Source organism: Palaemon carinicauda, chromosome 22, assembly GCF_036898095.1.
Source record: "Palaemon carinicauda isolate YSFRI2023 chromosome 22, ASM3689809v2, whole genome shotgun sequence".
NCBI classification, from domain to species: domain Eukaryota; kingdom Metazoa; phylum Arthropoda; class Malacostraca; order Decapoda; family Palaemonidae; genus Palaemon; species Palaemon carinicauda.
Window position 1 is genome coordinate 55,741,869 of NC_090746.1, and position 15,563 is coordinate 55,757,431.

At 31.4% G+C, this 15,563-nt stretch overlaps 2 protein-coding genes across 13 annotated transcripts in view; one reads left to right on the plus strand and one right to left on the minus strand.

The window, feature by feature from the left end:
• Positions 1 to 15,563, minus strand: part of Eip74EF (Ecdysone-induced protein E74) — a 400,337-nt gene that overhangs the window by 123,659 nt on the left and 261,115 nt on the right. For 10 of the 12 annotated variants that reach the window (XM_068346240.1, XM_068346241.1, XM_068346246.1 and 7 more), the window contains 6 exons: positions 12,502 to 12,569; positions 10,341 to 10,511; positions 8,875 to 9,123; positions 7,006 to 7,161; positions 6,189 to 6,528; positions 5,815 to 5,856 (listed from right to left, as the gene is read on the minus strand). In XM_068346240.1, the coding sequence (XP_068202341.1) occupies positions 5,815 to 5,856; positions 6,189 to 6,528; positions 7,006 to 7,161; positions 8,875 to 9,123; positions 10,341 to 10,412 (859 nt within the window). In that variant the 5' untranslated portion in view covers positions 10,413 to 10,511; positions 12,502 to 12,569. The remainder of the gene's footprint in view (positions 1 to 5,814; positions 5,857 to 6,188; positions 6,529 to 7,005; positions 7,162 to 8,874; positions 9,124 to 10,340; positions 10,512 to 12,501; positions 12,570 to 15,563) is intronic. The other 2 variants (XM_068346250.1, XM_068346251.1) reach the window with 2 other exon arrangements.
• Positions 9,115 to 15,563, plus strand: part of LOC137616459 (U7 snRNA-associated Sm-like protein LSm11) — a 288,656-nt gene continuing 282,207 nt past the window's right edge. Inside the window, exon 1 of the mRNA XM_068346254.1 lies at positions 9,115 to 9,171. Within this exon, the coding sequence (XP_068202355.1) occupies positions 9,136 to 9,171 (36 nt within the window). The 5' untranslated portion in view covers positions 9,115 to 9,135. The remainder of the gene's footprint in view (positions 9,172 to 15,563) is intronic.

Here is a 15,563-nt window from a genome sequence, read left to right on the forward strand (position 1 = left end):
AGTCACATAAGGAGGAATATTATCATGCTATTGATAATATTGGTCATACTTCCGTCACTGGACAAAGAAAACTAAGGTGAACAGATTTCTTGTAGAATGGTGTGATAACCATACACTCAAGAGGAATTCAGTGACTATAGGTTATAAAGAAAACTTACTTGTGTTCAAAATAGTTCATAAATTGTATGGCCATTTCATCTCTTTTTAATTAGGTAGCTTCATAGATGTCCGTCAGGGAGGTAAATTTAATCCTGAATGAAATTAAAGGAAATTCTACCCTTGTGTATGGTATATCAATGTATTCAAAGTGGAGTACACTCCTGAGCTTAAGAATGTATCTTTAATATACGTACATTATTTATTTAACTGCTTCCTATTCAAGTGAACATAGCTATGATATAAATATGCTGAATATAAGAACTCAACTGATAAATGCTTCAATCTAACATCTTGGCAATTATATTAACAAGGATTCTCAATGCATAAGTCCTTTTGAAACTCCACTTATTCCTAATTGTTAATTTTGACAATATTAATTAAACATCTACACATATAAATTTAGAAATTGGGTTTTATTGACAGGTTTTTATAATACACACAATTTAATAAATTGATAAAAAATATCAAACCTAATGCGTTGCAAGTCGTTAGAGTAATAAATACTAAAGCATTCAGTTCTATGGTGAATAGATGGGACATAAGAAAGTTTATTTACTAAAATTAAAATGTTATAATAATTCTAATCTGATACTGACACCCTAATGTTGGCATAATTTAGAAAAAAAAACATTAAAATTTGTTTTATGTAGTATTATTAAAAAGATTACCGTGTAATTGTGTAAGAAAAAAAAAACAATGTATGACTTCCATACCATCTAATAACAAATGCCACAAATCCTAAACAGATACTATTATGAATACAGTATTGGAATTGTAACTTCACTTCTTTGAAATTTCTGAGAAGGAATGGCATAAAGGATATGTGGAAGTTGACTAAAGACTCACACAAGTCCTAATTGTTAGTTGCAAGACTCCAAGGCAGAAAATGTTTTTACTCCTAGTGATAAGATTTCTAAGAAGTAAAGATTAGGTAAACATGATAACTTGAAGCAACGCATCAATAAAAGTATATTATTATTATTATTACTTGATAAGCTACAACCCTAGTTGGAAAAGCAAGATGCTATAAGCCCAGGGACCCAGACAGGGAAAATAGCCCAGTGAGGAAAGGAAACAAGAAAAAATAAAATATTTTAAGAACAGTAACAACATTAAAATGAATATTTCCTGTATAAACTATGAAAACTTTAACAAAACAAGAATAGAAATTAGATAGATTAGTGTGCCCGAGTGTACCCTCAAGCAAGAGAACTCTAACCCCAGACAGTGGAAGACCATGGTACAGAGGCTATGGCACTACCCAAGACTAGAGAACAATGGTTTGATTTTGGAGTGTCCTTCTCCTAGAAGAGCTGCTTACCATAGCTAAAGTCTCTTCTACCCTTACCAAGAGAAAAGTAGCCACTGAACAATTACAGTGCCGTAGTTAACCCCTTGGGTGAAGAAGAATTGTTTGGTAATCTCAGTATTGTCAGGTGTATGAGGACAGAGGAGAATCTGTGATGAATAGGCCAGACTATTCAGTGTATGTGTAGGCAAAGGGAAAGTGAACCGTAACCAGGGAGAAGAATCCAATGAAGTAATGACTAGTCAGTCAAAGGACTTCCATAACTCTCTAGCGGTAGTATCTCAACGGGTGGCTGGTGCCCTGGCCAACCTACTACCTATGATGTTGATATTTATTGATAATTCCAAATCGACAACATCAAGTAATTGATGAAGTCAAAGAAATACTGGAAACAATTTGTATCAGGATTAAAGCAACAATAGAATATACCATTCAATCCATGTAATATAATCATGAAGAAATCTTCTATTTGAAAATCCTCTACACCAGAATAAGCAAAGAAGGAAGTACCCTTCTAGTATCATATTCATTCAGGATATGTTGAATTGAATGGATGTACACGCATGGAGTGAGATTAACCATTTATCATCGAGAAACGAAAGGAAAAAGAAAATTTATACAGGGAAAAAACAGAAGTAGCCTGTAAATTAGTGCTGCTATACTTCTATTGATACAAATGGTTAACAAACCAATCACAGTGAGACATCCCTAATATATCATTCTCAATCGAAAATTAGTGTTCATCCTGGTTTCTAGGATAAAAAAATACCAAAAAGTAGAAGAAAAGAACTCATAATTGAGCAACGTTATTCCTATCAAAGCTTACTCAAATTCACTGTTAATGCATTTGGGCTAAGCAAATGTTAAAGAAGAAGAGAGCATTCAATGAAATACAATACTTTGCTCATAAGCTATACAATGCTATAGTGAAAATCACACTGAAAACTGTGATGAAGACTCTAGAAACATTAGAAAATATTATGTAAAAGAGAAATAACTGCCACTACCACCATATGGAAAGTTATTGTTGGTTTTTGCTTTACATTGAATCAACAAATTACAAAATTTCTCAGATATAGCTGTTTAATATGTAAGGTTTGAATCCTAAAAGGGAAAAAAATCACTTAACCAACTAAATATTTGTAGATGACACGTGGTGAATCAGTTAACTAGAAATACATCCTTATATAGCGGTACGCAAGATTTAATGGAGATATTGCAAAGGCCTACTTTTCTTAAGTGCTTTAATCATAAAAGAACAAGAATAAAATAGAAAAAACTTCCCTAATGCCCAACTGTTTAACAGTCCAGTACTCATGAAATGGTTAAAGATACATGGCAATCTGTCTTAGCCAAAACAAATCCAAATAAGAGAAGAACCAGAATTGGAAAATTCATTGGAAGGGGGATGAGTTTAAACTCACGGATTAAGGAACCATTTGAGAATGCTAATTGATCACATGACATGATTATCTTGAATGGAAAACAACGCTGAGGCAATTTTTTTTTTTTTTTTTTTTGGCTTCCTGAAACTTGATAAAGCATAATGGGAAAACCATTATGCTGCGGGAATAAATAAAATCCACAAAACTCTTATGAAAAATTTACAAGAGCTAAATCTAATGCATATAAGTTATTCTATCTTTTTAAGTGAAGGTGGTTATTAATTAAGAATAGCAAATCCGTAATGGAGGTGCTACTGTTCAGATCTAGTTCATGTTCAGAAGGTCTCTCATCCAGTATTTAACTTCATGTTTATTTAACTCACTTTATATCAAACATCTTTAAAAAAAGTAAATTTTTGATTTTTTGTTCTTGCCACAAAAAAGGAAAATGCTTTTATCTGTGGTGAGGGAGATATAAGTAGATATAGAGATGGTGGGCAAGTAGTCTACCAAAAATTAACTCTTCAGATACCATCATCTATTGTCTCTGTCTTTTGCGGAACATGTAAGGAAACTAAAATCGAAAGTTGCCACAAGAAACAATCTACTAGGAAAATATGCTAACTCTCACTGGATAAAAAATCCGAAGACACTGAGGACAACAGTTTTATCACTATGCTACTCTACTGCTGAATATTGCTCAGCAGTTATGGGCAAGATCAAGCCACGGTCACAAATAGATCCTGAGCTTAAGAACACAAGCAGAATGATAACCAGCACCTTGAAACCAACACCACTTCCCGTGCTCTACAGATTGGCAGACATTGCACCACCACATATCCACAGACATTCATGCCATGACACAGAAGCATAGTCAAGAAGACGGATTTTCAAAAGGAGCTTTATGAACAATTATAGTTTAGATCTTGAACAGTCAGCTCAACATGAGCTCGGAAAGTGGAGAGAATGGGTCCACTGCTCACCAAATACTACCATCCAGAACTTAAATGAACAAATCCTCTCAAGAAAAAACTGGACAACATGAAATAGAACAAGAACCAGAGTGGATAAGACTGGCAATAACACCTATACATGGAGACTTTCATCCACTAGTGAGTGCCAGTGTGGCTATTCAGTGCAAAAAAATACAACACATCCCTCGTTAATTTGAACTGGAACTCACTTGTACAAATCAAGACCTCTTCAGCACCACTGAAACAGCCAAGCAACGGATCCAGGACTGGCATGACATGAGATGATGATGAACTTCCTCATATAAATATTGATTTCTCATCACAATTATTTGCTGTATGATGATTAAAATTGAACAAGACATGTCTCTTGCAATAAGCAATAACTCATGGAACAATTTTGTGGTGGATGTGCTGTAATTTCCCTTGAAGCACTATTGCCTATCGATTGCCTTTATAGTACAGTACACTGCCGTGCGACCATTTAGTTTGGCCAAAGGAAATAATGGAAAAAAGGTTAAACAATCAATCCATAAGTATACCCATAACGACAGAAGGGAAATCTTTGTCTTGCCTAAATAAAAAAAACTGTTGATGTACTGTATTCATCTACTCGTTTAACTAAGAATACAGTACAGTATAAAAATCTCTGCTAGTAATTTTACCATTGCATTTTTTAGCAATATCATACTTCAAAAATTTGAGCACAAATACTCAAATAAGAAGCTCCACCTCATAATGTACTAGAGATTTATTGCATGCACAGATGTAAGATCTTCTAAATAGACACTAAGGTATTCCTATGATCTCTATTCAAGCAACATTTTTCTTATGAGAACTTAAGATGTAATAGACAGGAAAACTTTTAAAATATAACTTGTATATGAAGAAATTGTGATCACATACTGCTTGAAATGCAGTTAAAGATATTGTCTTTGTAAAATGACCACATGAAATTGATAAGGTTGGTATGGCAGAAACAAGTCACCAGTCAAATAAGTCAATCGAAAATAGAAAAAATTAAGTATCTATTCCATGTGAGAGATTCATACACCTTGCCCTGTGGAAATACTAACTGATTCCTAAAATCCTATGTGAAACTAATAAAATTTACCAAGTACTTAATTAGAGAAGATGATAGCAACTGAGAATAAAAGTCTCTCACCACTGACATGAAGGTGGGTTGATCTGTTAAGAGAAATGACAGCCTTCTGGAGGGGCGCATAGGCTATCTTTAGTTTTTGTATGAGGTATCAGTTATAAGTCTAAGCGTTTTAACATAAAACCCTCACCAATTTTGTCTCCCAGAATATGTTACATGAAAATCTAAGACTGTTTCGTTAGTTTCTAAATATCTAGAAAAGTCATAACTAAAAAATCATAATTTAGACTAGAATATATTACCCACAGTAATGAAACGTATTGGTTCTGGATATCACAACACCTTATTCGCTCACAAAAGATGTCTATCTCTGTTTTTTGCATTGCGAACCAGTAAACCTGTGTGTTTATCCCATCCTGAACAGTAATGTGATATGTAAAATACGCAATCTAGAAAAATCTGTAATGATACCTTGTAATGTACTTCCTTTTAATAACATATTTCTTATATATAATAGTACAATATAGTACTTGATAATAGAATACAAGAGTTTAGGGACATGCTTACTTATATACTTTGCTAGATATGTCAATTAGGGCAATATTCCACTTGAAAGATATCTGGCAGGCATTTGATAACATTTTACATTTTTAGAAATTTAGATGGAATCCATAGTCTATTATATTAAGCAGATAAACAAGAGGGTTCTACAAAAAGGTAATATTTAATATGGGCCACTGTAATGCATTACAAAGACAACATATAAAGGTTCACTTTCTAGAAATATCATACTAAAAAACTAAATTATAAAGTGTACTTTGCAAGGGGAGACTACTAAGATTTTAAATTGCAATCAGTCAAAAGGGAAACAAAAACGGTAATCCATACCCAAGTCCTCCCAAAAAGCCCAGTGAGAGATCGGCCATGCTTCTTGAAACAAAAGATAGATTTTAGAATATAAAAATTAAAAGAAATGGAAATATGTAAGCTGTTGGGCTATGATATGAAGCAATCTATTTCAGAGGTGTATGGTATTTGTTTTATGACTGTCATTTACGCTAATCTAAACCTAAACTTTTCATAAGTTGTACTTATTCAAATTGATCAAAATAAAATAAAAAAAAAAAACAGCACATCACTCTATTATAAGGAAAACTAGTAATCAGGAGTATAAATCATAATATTAGTAAAGGAAGATGGCATTTAAAGTAAAAACTAACAGATTGAAGATGTTGAAAACAAAATAAAAGAATGCAGCTCACCAGCCAAAAGAGGATTTGCTGCAGCCACAGAATTTTCTCTCTTGATGTGACGAGTATCGATTGGCCCAGTTGTGGAAGTGTTATTCTGCAAGGCATTCTGAAGAAGAGAGGTGCTGGAACATCCATTTCCAACCCCATTCACATCAGAGTCATTGAGCAAACTTGCAAAAGATTGAGAGCTTACATTGTGATTGTTGGATGAGAGTTGGGGATTGTTGATGAGCTGATTCACTAAATGAGTATGATTAGTGTTCATTGATAAAGGAGATGAACGTGAGAGCGGTGTCAAGGTACTGGTACTGGATACAGTTTCCATGGTAGACATTGGCTCCTCGTCACTCTGAAAAAAAAAAAAGACTTATGAAAAGAAACAGTTACAAAATACACTAGAGTACATGCTGACTTAAATTTGCTTAATGTTGTACCAAACTTTATACAAATTAGATTCTAGACTTAGATTAGTACCAAAAATTGGATAGAAAAAATAAATCAAAAAAATTTTAATGGGTGAAAGAGTTTGAAAGGTTTGTTATGATTATGAATAATTATCATCACCATCATAGATGAAAATCATCTCATATGAATGAGTAAATGGAGACACAACTCGTTATTAAACCTGCCAAATTACAAATAATTTTGACTGGTTGATAGATACTTTAGCCTTTAGCTTAATTGCCTATATCTTTTCCTTTGAATGTTATTGTAGTCAAAATATAAAACCCTTATATAACCAACCAGGGAGTATGGTATTTAAAAAGTGATTATGGCCTTAATCTAAATATAGAAACTTAATAAAGTCCAAAAATTGTGCACTTACACTTCCAAGTTGTTCTAGCTCTTGCTTGATTTGAATGAGATGTAGATCTGAAGGTGTCTTTGCTGAATCTGTTGGGATGGCTGGAACTGATTCATCTCTTGTACGAACACGTATTCTATCATTATTTACAGGGTTTGACAGAAAATTATCATCAACCTGAAAAAAACAGTCGTTGTTAAGATATGGTTGATCCGGGGGAAGAACTTTGTAACATTTAAATTTTTAATATCATAATAATCGAAGTGAATTTCTTAATGTTGGAAATAATGATCCATAGGAAGGTCTCACTACTACAGTAATGGTAATGTTTGTACATAACAATCAAAATACCTAGTTTAGTGCCAGTACATTATAGAATTAATTTTTATTATTTATGTAAAGATTAACTAATATGGTAATTAATTCTATTTGGGGAAAGTGGATATCCTGTATCTTTAGTGGATAGATGATAGTTTCCAAATAATCATTTCTATTCTATCATAAAAATAAACAGGTAATTTTGTTTCTACGTTACATAATATCACAATTACAGGACTCTCACCTTTTACGTTTTATAACTGATCATGTGCAATACATCAATTTGAATATTTACAATCAAAGTTGCTCCATACGTAATATTAAGCTATGAAGATTATAAGAAAAATCACAAACACTTTAGCTTAAAGGAGACATAATGTTTAAAATTTAAGTATGGTAGTTTTATCATAATTCTGTAAGAATTTTAGAAGGAAAAATGTAAAACATAAAAGAAATACATTATATATTAAAGCAAGTTCAAGTAAATAAAAAAAAAACTTATTTAATTGGTATATCCGGGTTTCTTTGCAACAAAATTAGTCTTTTCAGGTGTAATATTTCAATGAAAAATATCTTAGTTTTCTTTACGATGGCAATGATCCATTTGTATTTGAAAGTTACTTAACCTATTGAGAAGAAATAAATATGTCCATAACAGCTTTTAATCTATAAAAATTATCATGATAAACTATTATAAAAGGTTCAACAGTACAGGGAGGATTTTTTTGAAAATGTGTACTGTACATTATTTAGAATTAAGTTTTAATTTACAGGGTTGTATATCCTAATATCTATCCTAATTTTTTGTTTAACTGGTCCTCAAAATTGGAGTAATGATTGAAATCAAGTGAATTTGTATTGAGAAAGAAAACTCATACTTTCGAGATATAATTATTCTTTTGAATTTAGGAAATAAAGAGAATTATTTGAATAGGATCATATCAAACCTTTGGGAGAGAAATTTCCGTAAGAGCTAAATGTCAGTCACCATTATATAAAAGACTACAACATTTGTATTGTTGAAAACAACTTGGAGGAAATAAGCTAACTGGCTTTTCAGAAATAAATGAAATATGAATCCCTGGCTAATTCCACTGTAAACCTTTCTTTGGAAATTTTTTTAAAGCAAATATTGTAAATTGAATACAGAATCTTAATTTTACTGTGCCCTGCTATGTATATATATATATATACATATATATATATATATATATATATATATATGTGTGTGTGTGTGTGTGTGTGTGTGTGTGTGTGTGTGTGTGTGTGTGTACGTGTATAGCGCCCATTTGAATGACGAACTAGATTCTAGCAACCTTATTCAATATGTAGTATATGTTCCCGTATATGATGGTGTTTAAAATTAGTTTTTTATTTTTTTTATTTTAGTACTAATTTTAGCTCTGATTTGCATTTTTGGAAAATCATTGTTTCTTTTTAATAATATTGAGTTTGTTCGCTATAATCTGAATTTTGTATACTGTAAATATATCATGTTAACACATTTTTAGAATTTAAAAATGTCAAATATTTACTTTAAAAACTATAAAAAATTGAATCATAATAAATTACCTCTGCAAAAATATTATCCAGTTCAAAGTTTGGATCTGAGATGTTGGGAAAGATTTCATCTTCAGCTATTTCTCCCACCAGACCCTTCAGATCAGCCTGTGAGAGTTCAGCGAGGTCCCCACACTCAGGAGCTGAGGTAGGGTTGGACGATGCTAAACCTCCAATAACACCCATTCCCATTGGTGTCATCTCATTAGAATTACCTCCAGGTGTGGCACTGTTGCAAACACCACTTCCTCCTCCCGGGTCCTGCAATGAGTAATGGTCTTAGAATTTCGAAATGATGCATACTCTGAGGTAAGGAATTTAAACATTGTTTGTTTCTTAAGTAACGTATTTTGTCACTAATCTACAACCCGTTTCATATATAAAACTTCTTTATAATGCTAAGTAAATTACATATGGTTTATCTATCTATCTATCTATCTATCTATATATGTATGTATATATATATATATATATATATATATATATATATATATATATATAATACAGTAATTTTGTGAAAATTATGGAACTTGAATGGTAATGTTTATTTAACGAAGATATCCTTACACATTAAGAGAAAACGAGAATCTGATTGAACAAGAAAGAAAACTTAATATCTTAGGATGGGAGACTTTAGAATACTGCAGCTTATCAAAGAAAACGGTAATAATGGTAGACTTTATGTTAGATTATGGTACGGACATTTCTTTAGGAAGAATATACTTGTACAAAATAGATTATACGGTAGAATATTAATCTCCAATAACTTTAAAATTAAACAAACCTCATCTGTTTTGTATTCGGCAAACTCATATGAGCGTAAAATAGATGAATAATAGAAAAGGGGTGAATGTAAATTATGACATTATGTTTATCGACTTCTACCTAAAGTAAGTGTAGTGACATCCAGTGTTCTAAGACTTTCTAAATAATAAATTATGTAACACTGTAATTGCTCGGCTACTTATTAATTTGAACTGGTAATCAGTCATAAAAAAAGAGATATCAGATGATTTAAACAGTAGTACAAGGATATCACAATACTATACTGGTTTTGTGCTTTTGTGTGTTTTTCAGCGCTCTTGTAAATCATTAATTATAAATTATCCAAAAAGTATTCGATTTTTCGCAAACTAAGGGAAATTTTTAAAGCAATTCCTGTTACATTTCATTATGCAAATTATCTTTTATATAACAGTAATTTTAGCGTCACTGTAAATTTTCTTGAAATTTCATTGAAATTTAATCCTGTATGAAGGAAATGGTATTTAATCAACTCATAAACACAACACGGCTGTATTTTTCAGTATCATAAGTACAATACATTTCATTAGTTTGTTAAATCTTTCATCTTCTGGCATAAAAGAGTAAATAATTAATTGCTCGTCGATAGTTTGCCTAGTTAACTCAGTAGTGATCGCCCCACATCCCCCAACACACACAAAAATAAAAATTTCAATAACGGTAGTGTGACTCACCAGACAAGAAAGGTCAACCATCTTGCCATCATTGTCCGGGCACCACAAAAGATCGTCGTCAATAAAAGGCATGGCTGTCAGTTTTACTTTTTTCAATGTACACGTTTTTTCTGGTATAGTTCTTATTTCTTCACAATTTGATTGTAGTTTTTCGTCCCTGGTTTAATCAGTCTGAAAGAAAAGATTTTTTTGAGAATCGTATAATCTTGTTGAGTGCATCAATTATTCTAAAATCACAAACAAAAGGGCAAAATAGTTTTAAGCTTCCATGATATTCTGAAAAAGTACAACAATAACTTCAAGATGATATACACAATGCATGCATTTATATATAAATGTATGACGTATACTCAGTTGCACAAATATACTCGCATTATATATATATATATATATACATACATATATATATATATATATGTGTGTGTATGTATATATATTTATATATATATATATATATATATGTATATATATGTATATATATATATATATATATATATATATTAGCCATGAAAGGAAAAAGGAAAAGTCTTTTAATTTTTCTTTTCGTGGGTATGATACATTTTATATTCATCACCTGTCAGCTTTCGTGATTTTTACACACACACACACACACACACACACACACACACATATATATATATATATATATATATGTATATGTATATATGTATGTGCATAAATTTGATGTTGATCATTCTATCTCAGGTGGGTCAGAAGTAATGATACAAATTACTCCTTTTTTTTCCAAGACTGGTGTCTTGGAATTTCTCAAGATTTTACACTGACGGCAAGAGATTTAGAATGTTAACTGCCATTGGTTTTAATTAGCTGTGTGATATAAGCCTAAAATTATACTGGGTGTGACTTGCACTTTATATTTTGCATAGTTATGGCACCCAAAGGTTCACTTTTCTGTAAATCTTGCTCAGGTCAGGTCTCAAAAGCCTACATTAATGACGACTTGAGGTATTGGTATAATAAATCTTACACAAACAAATTTCATATTCTCTTGTATATTATAGGATGATCAGGTAGATTCGATTTTCTTACACCAAACAAAAAAATTGCCTCTAATGATTTATTTACGTAATACAAAATGAACCTCAAAATTTTTCATAAGCTAAACAATTATAGATTACTAGCAATGAAGTATACATACCAATGAAAGATTAAAGAGTAAGAGTAAACTGTACAGAGATAACTAATAAATATATCTGAAAAATTAATTGACTAACCTCTTTTGCATTTTTTTTCGAGAAATTTCCTCAATTTATAATGATGAAAATAATCAAAGTGAAAACATTATATTATTTCCTCCAAATCTGCTTGAAAATTTCTTTGATCGGGGATTTTCATTTATATATATATATATATATATATGTATGTATATATATATATATGTATATGTGTAGTAACAGGGTAGTGAATGGAATTTTAATAAAAATAATGAACGCATAAGAAGCGTTTTAATATAGGAAAGAAACCATTCTATTAAACCTTGACCAAATGGAATTCAATGCGTGTATATATCATTTCCTGCGCTTTAATTGACCTTTTCAGACAACGATATTTGACATTTGTTCATTTGAAGTCACTCATTCCTGTAAGTCAAGCTTTAGAGGTTTATTTTATTTTTTAAATTCAATTCTCTCTCTACCCCCTCTCTCTTACCCCTACCGCCTCTCTCTCTCTCTCTCTCTCTCTCTCTCTCTCTCTCTCTCTCTCTCTCTCTCTCTCTCTCTTTCAATATTCAATACATGATATAAAAACAGCGAAAGTGCACAGATTTGCCTACTAATAATGGCAAAAATAATAAATTTATTGATTATAGAGTTAACAATTCTTAAAAAATAATCCTCTTTTTACATATATTACTTAACAAATAATCCTTTTTTTACTTAATATCAGCATATATTTCTCTTCGAGACTGAAATATGAATATTTAATATAATCGAGTGATAATGTAAATACAATTACGTTTTCTAAAATACCTTGAAAATTTTGACATAAGATGAATTGAATTGTTAAAGAAAAAGGAGAAAGTGAGACACAATACTTAGATAATTATAAAACATTAAAAAAAATTGTATATATTTCTTATTTATTCTCTATACCTTAATGCTATCATTACTCAAACGGAACACTATCAGCTAAATCTTACCAGGGAAATTTGAACGAAGTCTGTATTGTATTGCCAGCATGCAAATACTGTTGGCTCACTGCTTACTCCTGGAAAAGAAAACATGGAATCAGTACATGCCTCAAATTAACTAAATCTCATTGATATCGTTATAAATTTAGAAATATAAAACATGAGATCTAAAATGTAATGTAACGGACATTTTGTAATTTCACAAGTTTTCTTCGATCCTACATCAAGACCTGAAAATCACTAACGGCATAGACTCAAACTTAAACTAATATTCGTAATTATATATATATATATATATATGTGTGTGTGTGTATGTGTGTGTGTGTGTGTGTGTGTGTTATGTTTGTGTAATACTGAATAGTTGTTAGACAATATATTAGTATATCAGCGTTTTACCTCTAAATATCGGCTTGTAGATATTACTAAAAGTATACCCATTGTGTAAATACCATTGTAGACTACTTTTGTTTTCAAGATTCCATGTAACATTTTAAACGATTGAAAATTAAATATAAGTATATAGATAATTTTAATTCTTTTGCTACTGGTTCAGCCTGGGCAAGGTAAACACCGCCCCCTCTCTCTCTCTCTCTCTCTCTCTCTCTCTCTCTCTCTCAAATACACACACCAACTCATATAATCCACATTCAAGCATGCAAAGCTATTGCAAATTTCCACAAGTACCAACACGTGACCAAGTTACCCACTCAAGATCAGAAGCTTTAAAGGAACAAGATGAGCCAGAATATCTATCGACCTCATGAGAGTCTTATTGGAATCAGAATAACGGCACGTGTGCTTTCGATTATCCAGATATAAACGTCAATTTTGCAATCGTCAGTTAACACTAACGTGATCACGCACTTCGTGACACGTGTAAAGATATATATATATATATATATATGCAATGCCAAGAAATTGGCTGTAAGTTACAAATATATATATATATATATATATGTATATGTATATATATATATATATATGTATATGTATATATATATATATATGTATGTGTGTGTGTGTGTGTGTGTGTGTGTAACTTACAGACAATTTGTTGGCGCTGCTTATATGTCAAACGTTTCCTCTAGGTTATGAAATTATAAAAATAGCCATATAAGTGAAGAATGTGAAATGTATAATAAACATACATACATATATATATATATATATATATAGATAGATAGATATATATATATATATATATATAATATAGATTTATATACTGAAGGAAGAGAGTTTTAATGGGAAATGAAATGTAAACGTTAATAGGAGGAACATTTTTATGATAAATCCAACGAAGGTGAATGACAGAATATGGAAAGTAAGGAATTTATCAGATTCTCTGGAGAATGTTTGACAATAAAAATGAGTCTTTGGAAACAAAAGTTTTGATGTGTGAAGCTATTGTTCGACAAAACCTTTGTGGAAACGAAGTACAGATACAGAATACGAATAAATAGACACAGGTGGAAGATATATACTAAGTAGAAATGTTTATCTGGAGAACGTGTAAAATAACCATGGTTATAAGGGGGTGGTAAATGTAGTCCTAATACATACACATGCTTAGAGTATTTGTAAAAGCTGTATAATTCGCAAGTTTTGGTACATGTGGGAAGAAAGTGAGTCAGTAAACGTTCTCACTAGATGCTGTAAGAAAAGGTGGTGAAATTAAATGACTAATATCCAAGAAGTACGAGTGTGATGATTGCGTTGTGAGATTGTCAGGCTGTATTCGACTCCTTGAAGAATACCTCTTATGCATCGTGTGCGAAGAAGCACTTGTTATGAAAGTTTGTTGCAAGAAATCTTTATCTTTCTTTCTGCAGTTATAGACTAAACTTTGCCGTGATTTCTCTGGATCAAACTTCTAAAACCTCTAATAGTAAAATGGATTTTACATACACACATGCGCGCATATATATATATATATATATATAAATACATACACGTTCATCACTGAGCCATACCCCATTTGAATGAATGAAAATTTGTAAAAGGAATAAATGTTGTAATGTTATATTTTGTAGCTCAGATCTCTTCTTACTAAGCACTATGTATCCAAACGTTAAAAACTCAACACCAATATCAGCTTCAGTTTATATGTATGGTTAAATTTTGGAGAATAAATATCAATCTTGGAGTGGAAAACCCCATCCTATGATTGGAAAATATGGATTTTTTATGGTATTTTTTTTTTTTATTTAATATACATTAAATTTATCTTATTCGCTTAGTATTTACTGGAAATACACTTTAGAAATAAAATAAGTTATCCCTGAGAAACAACTTTGAACTCTATGTAAAAAAACGCCCTGTTTAAATTTAGTCACCATTACCCAGGAAATACTTTCATCATAAAAAAGAACCCAAAATTATAGGTGATAAAATGTTTACCTAGATGATTGGATAAGATAAGGTGTAAACTCTACGGTAAAAATGAGTCACGTTTCACTACATTCCCGGACCTGTCGCTCATAAATGTACGAATGCGTGGAAAAATCAGACCTGAGAGAGAGAGAGAGAGAGAGAGAGAGAGAGAGAGAGGAGAGAGATTTATAGAATCTTAAACAATAATACGACATATTTAATTCATGATACAGCGGCAAAAAATAGCATACGTGTCCACGAAAATAATTTGCACAAAATTTTCTTTCAAACATTAGTATGCATTTCACAACTACGTTTAAGCCTTGAAGTAAGGTTTTATTGATGAAACAACACCATATCCTACTTGGCTATTAAGCAACTGAGTGCCCACCTGCCGGAAGAGGTGAAAACAGCAAGAGACGTTTGGAAATCGCGTTAAATTTCGGTATAATTCTGGTCTTCATTACCAACGGAAGAGGTAGCTTCCTGGTAATCCGAGGCGTATTAGCGTAGCAATGGAGGCTTAGTTGAAATGGAAATTGAGAAAATGAAAGACTTAGACTCAATTTACAGCCTTAACTACTATTTTGGCCTTTACATTAGAATTTGATACGGGATGAAATTATTATATTTTAATTTAAAGATAATTGCTAAAAGATATCAAGGTATATGCTATGAATATTGGGTGAGTGATTTATTCA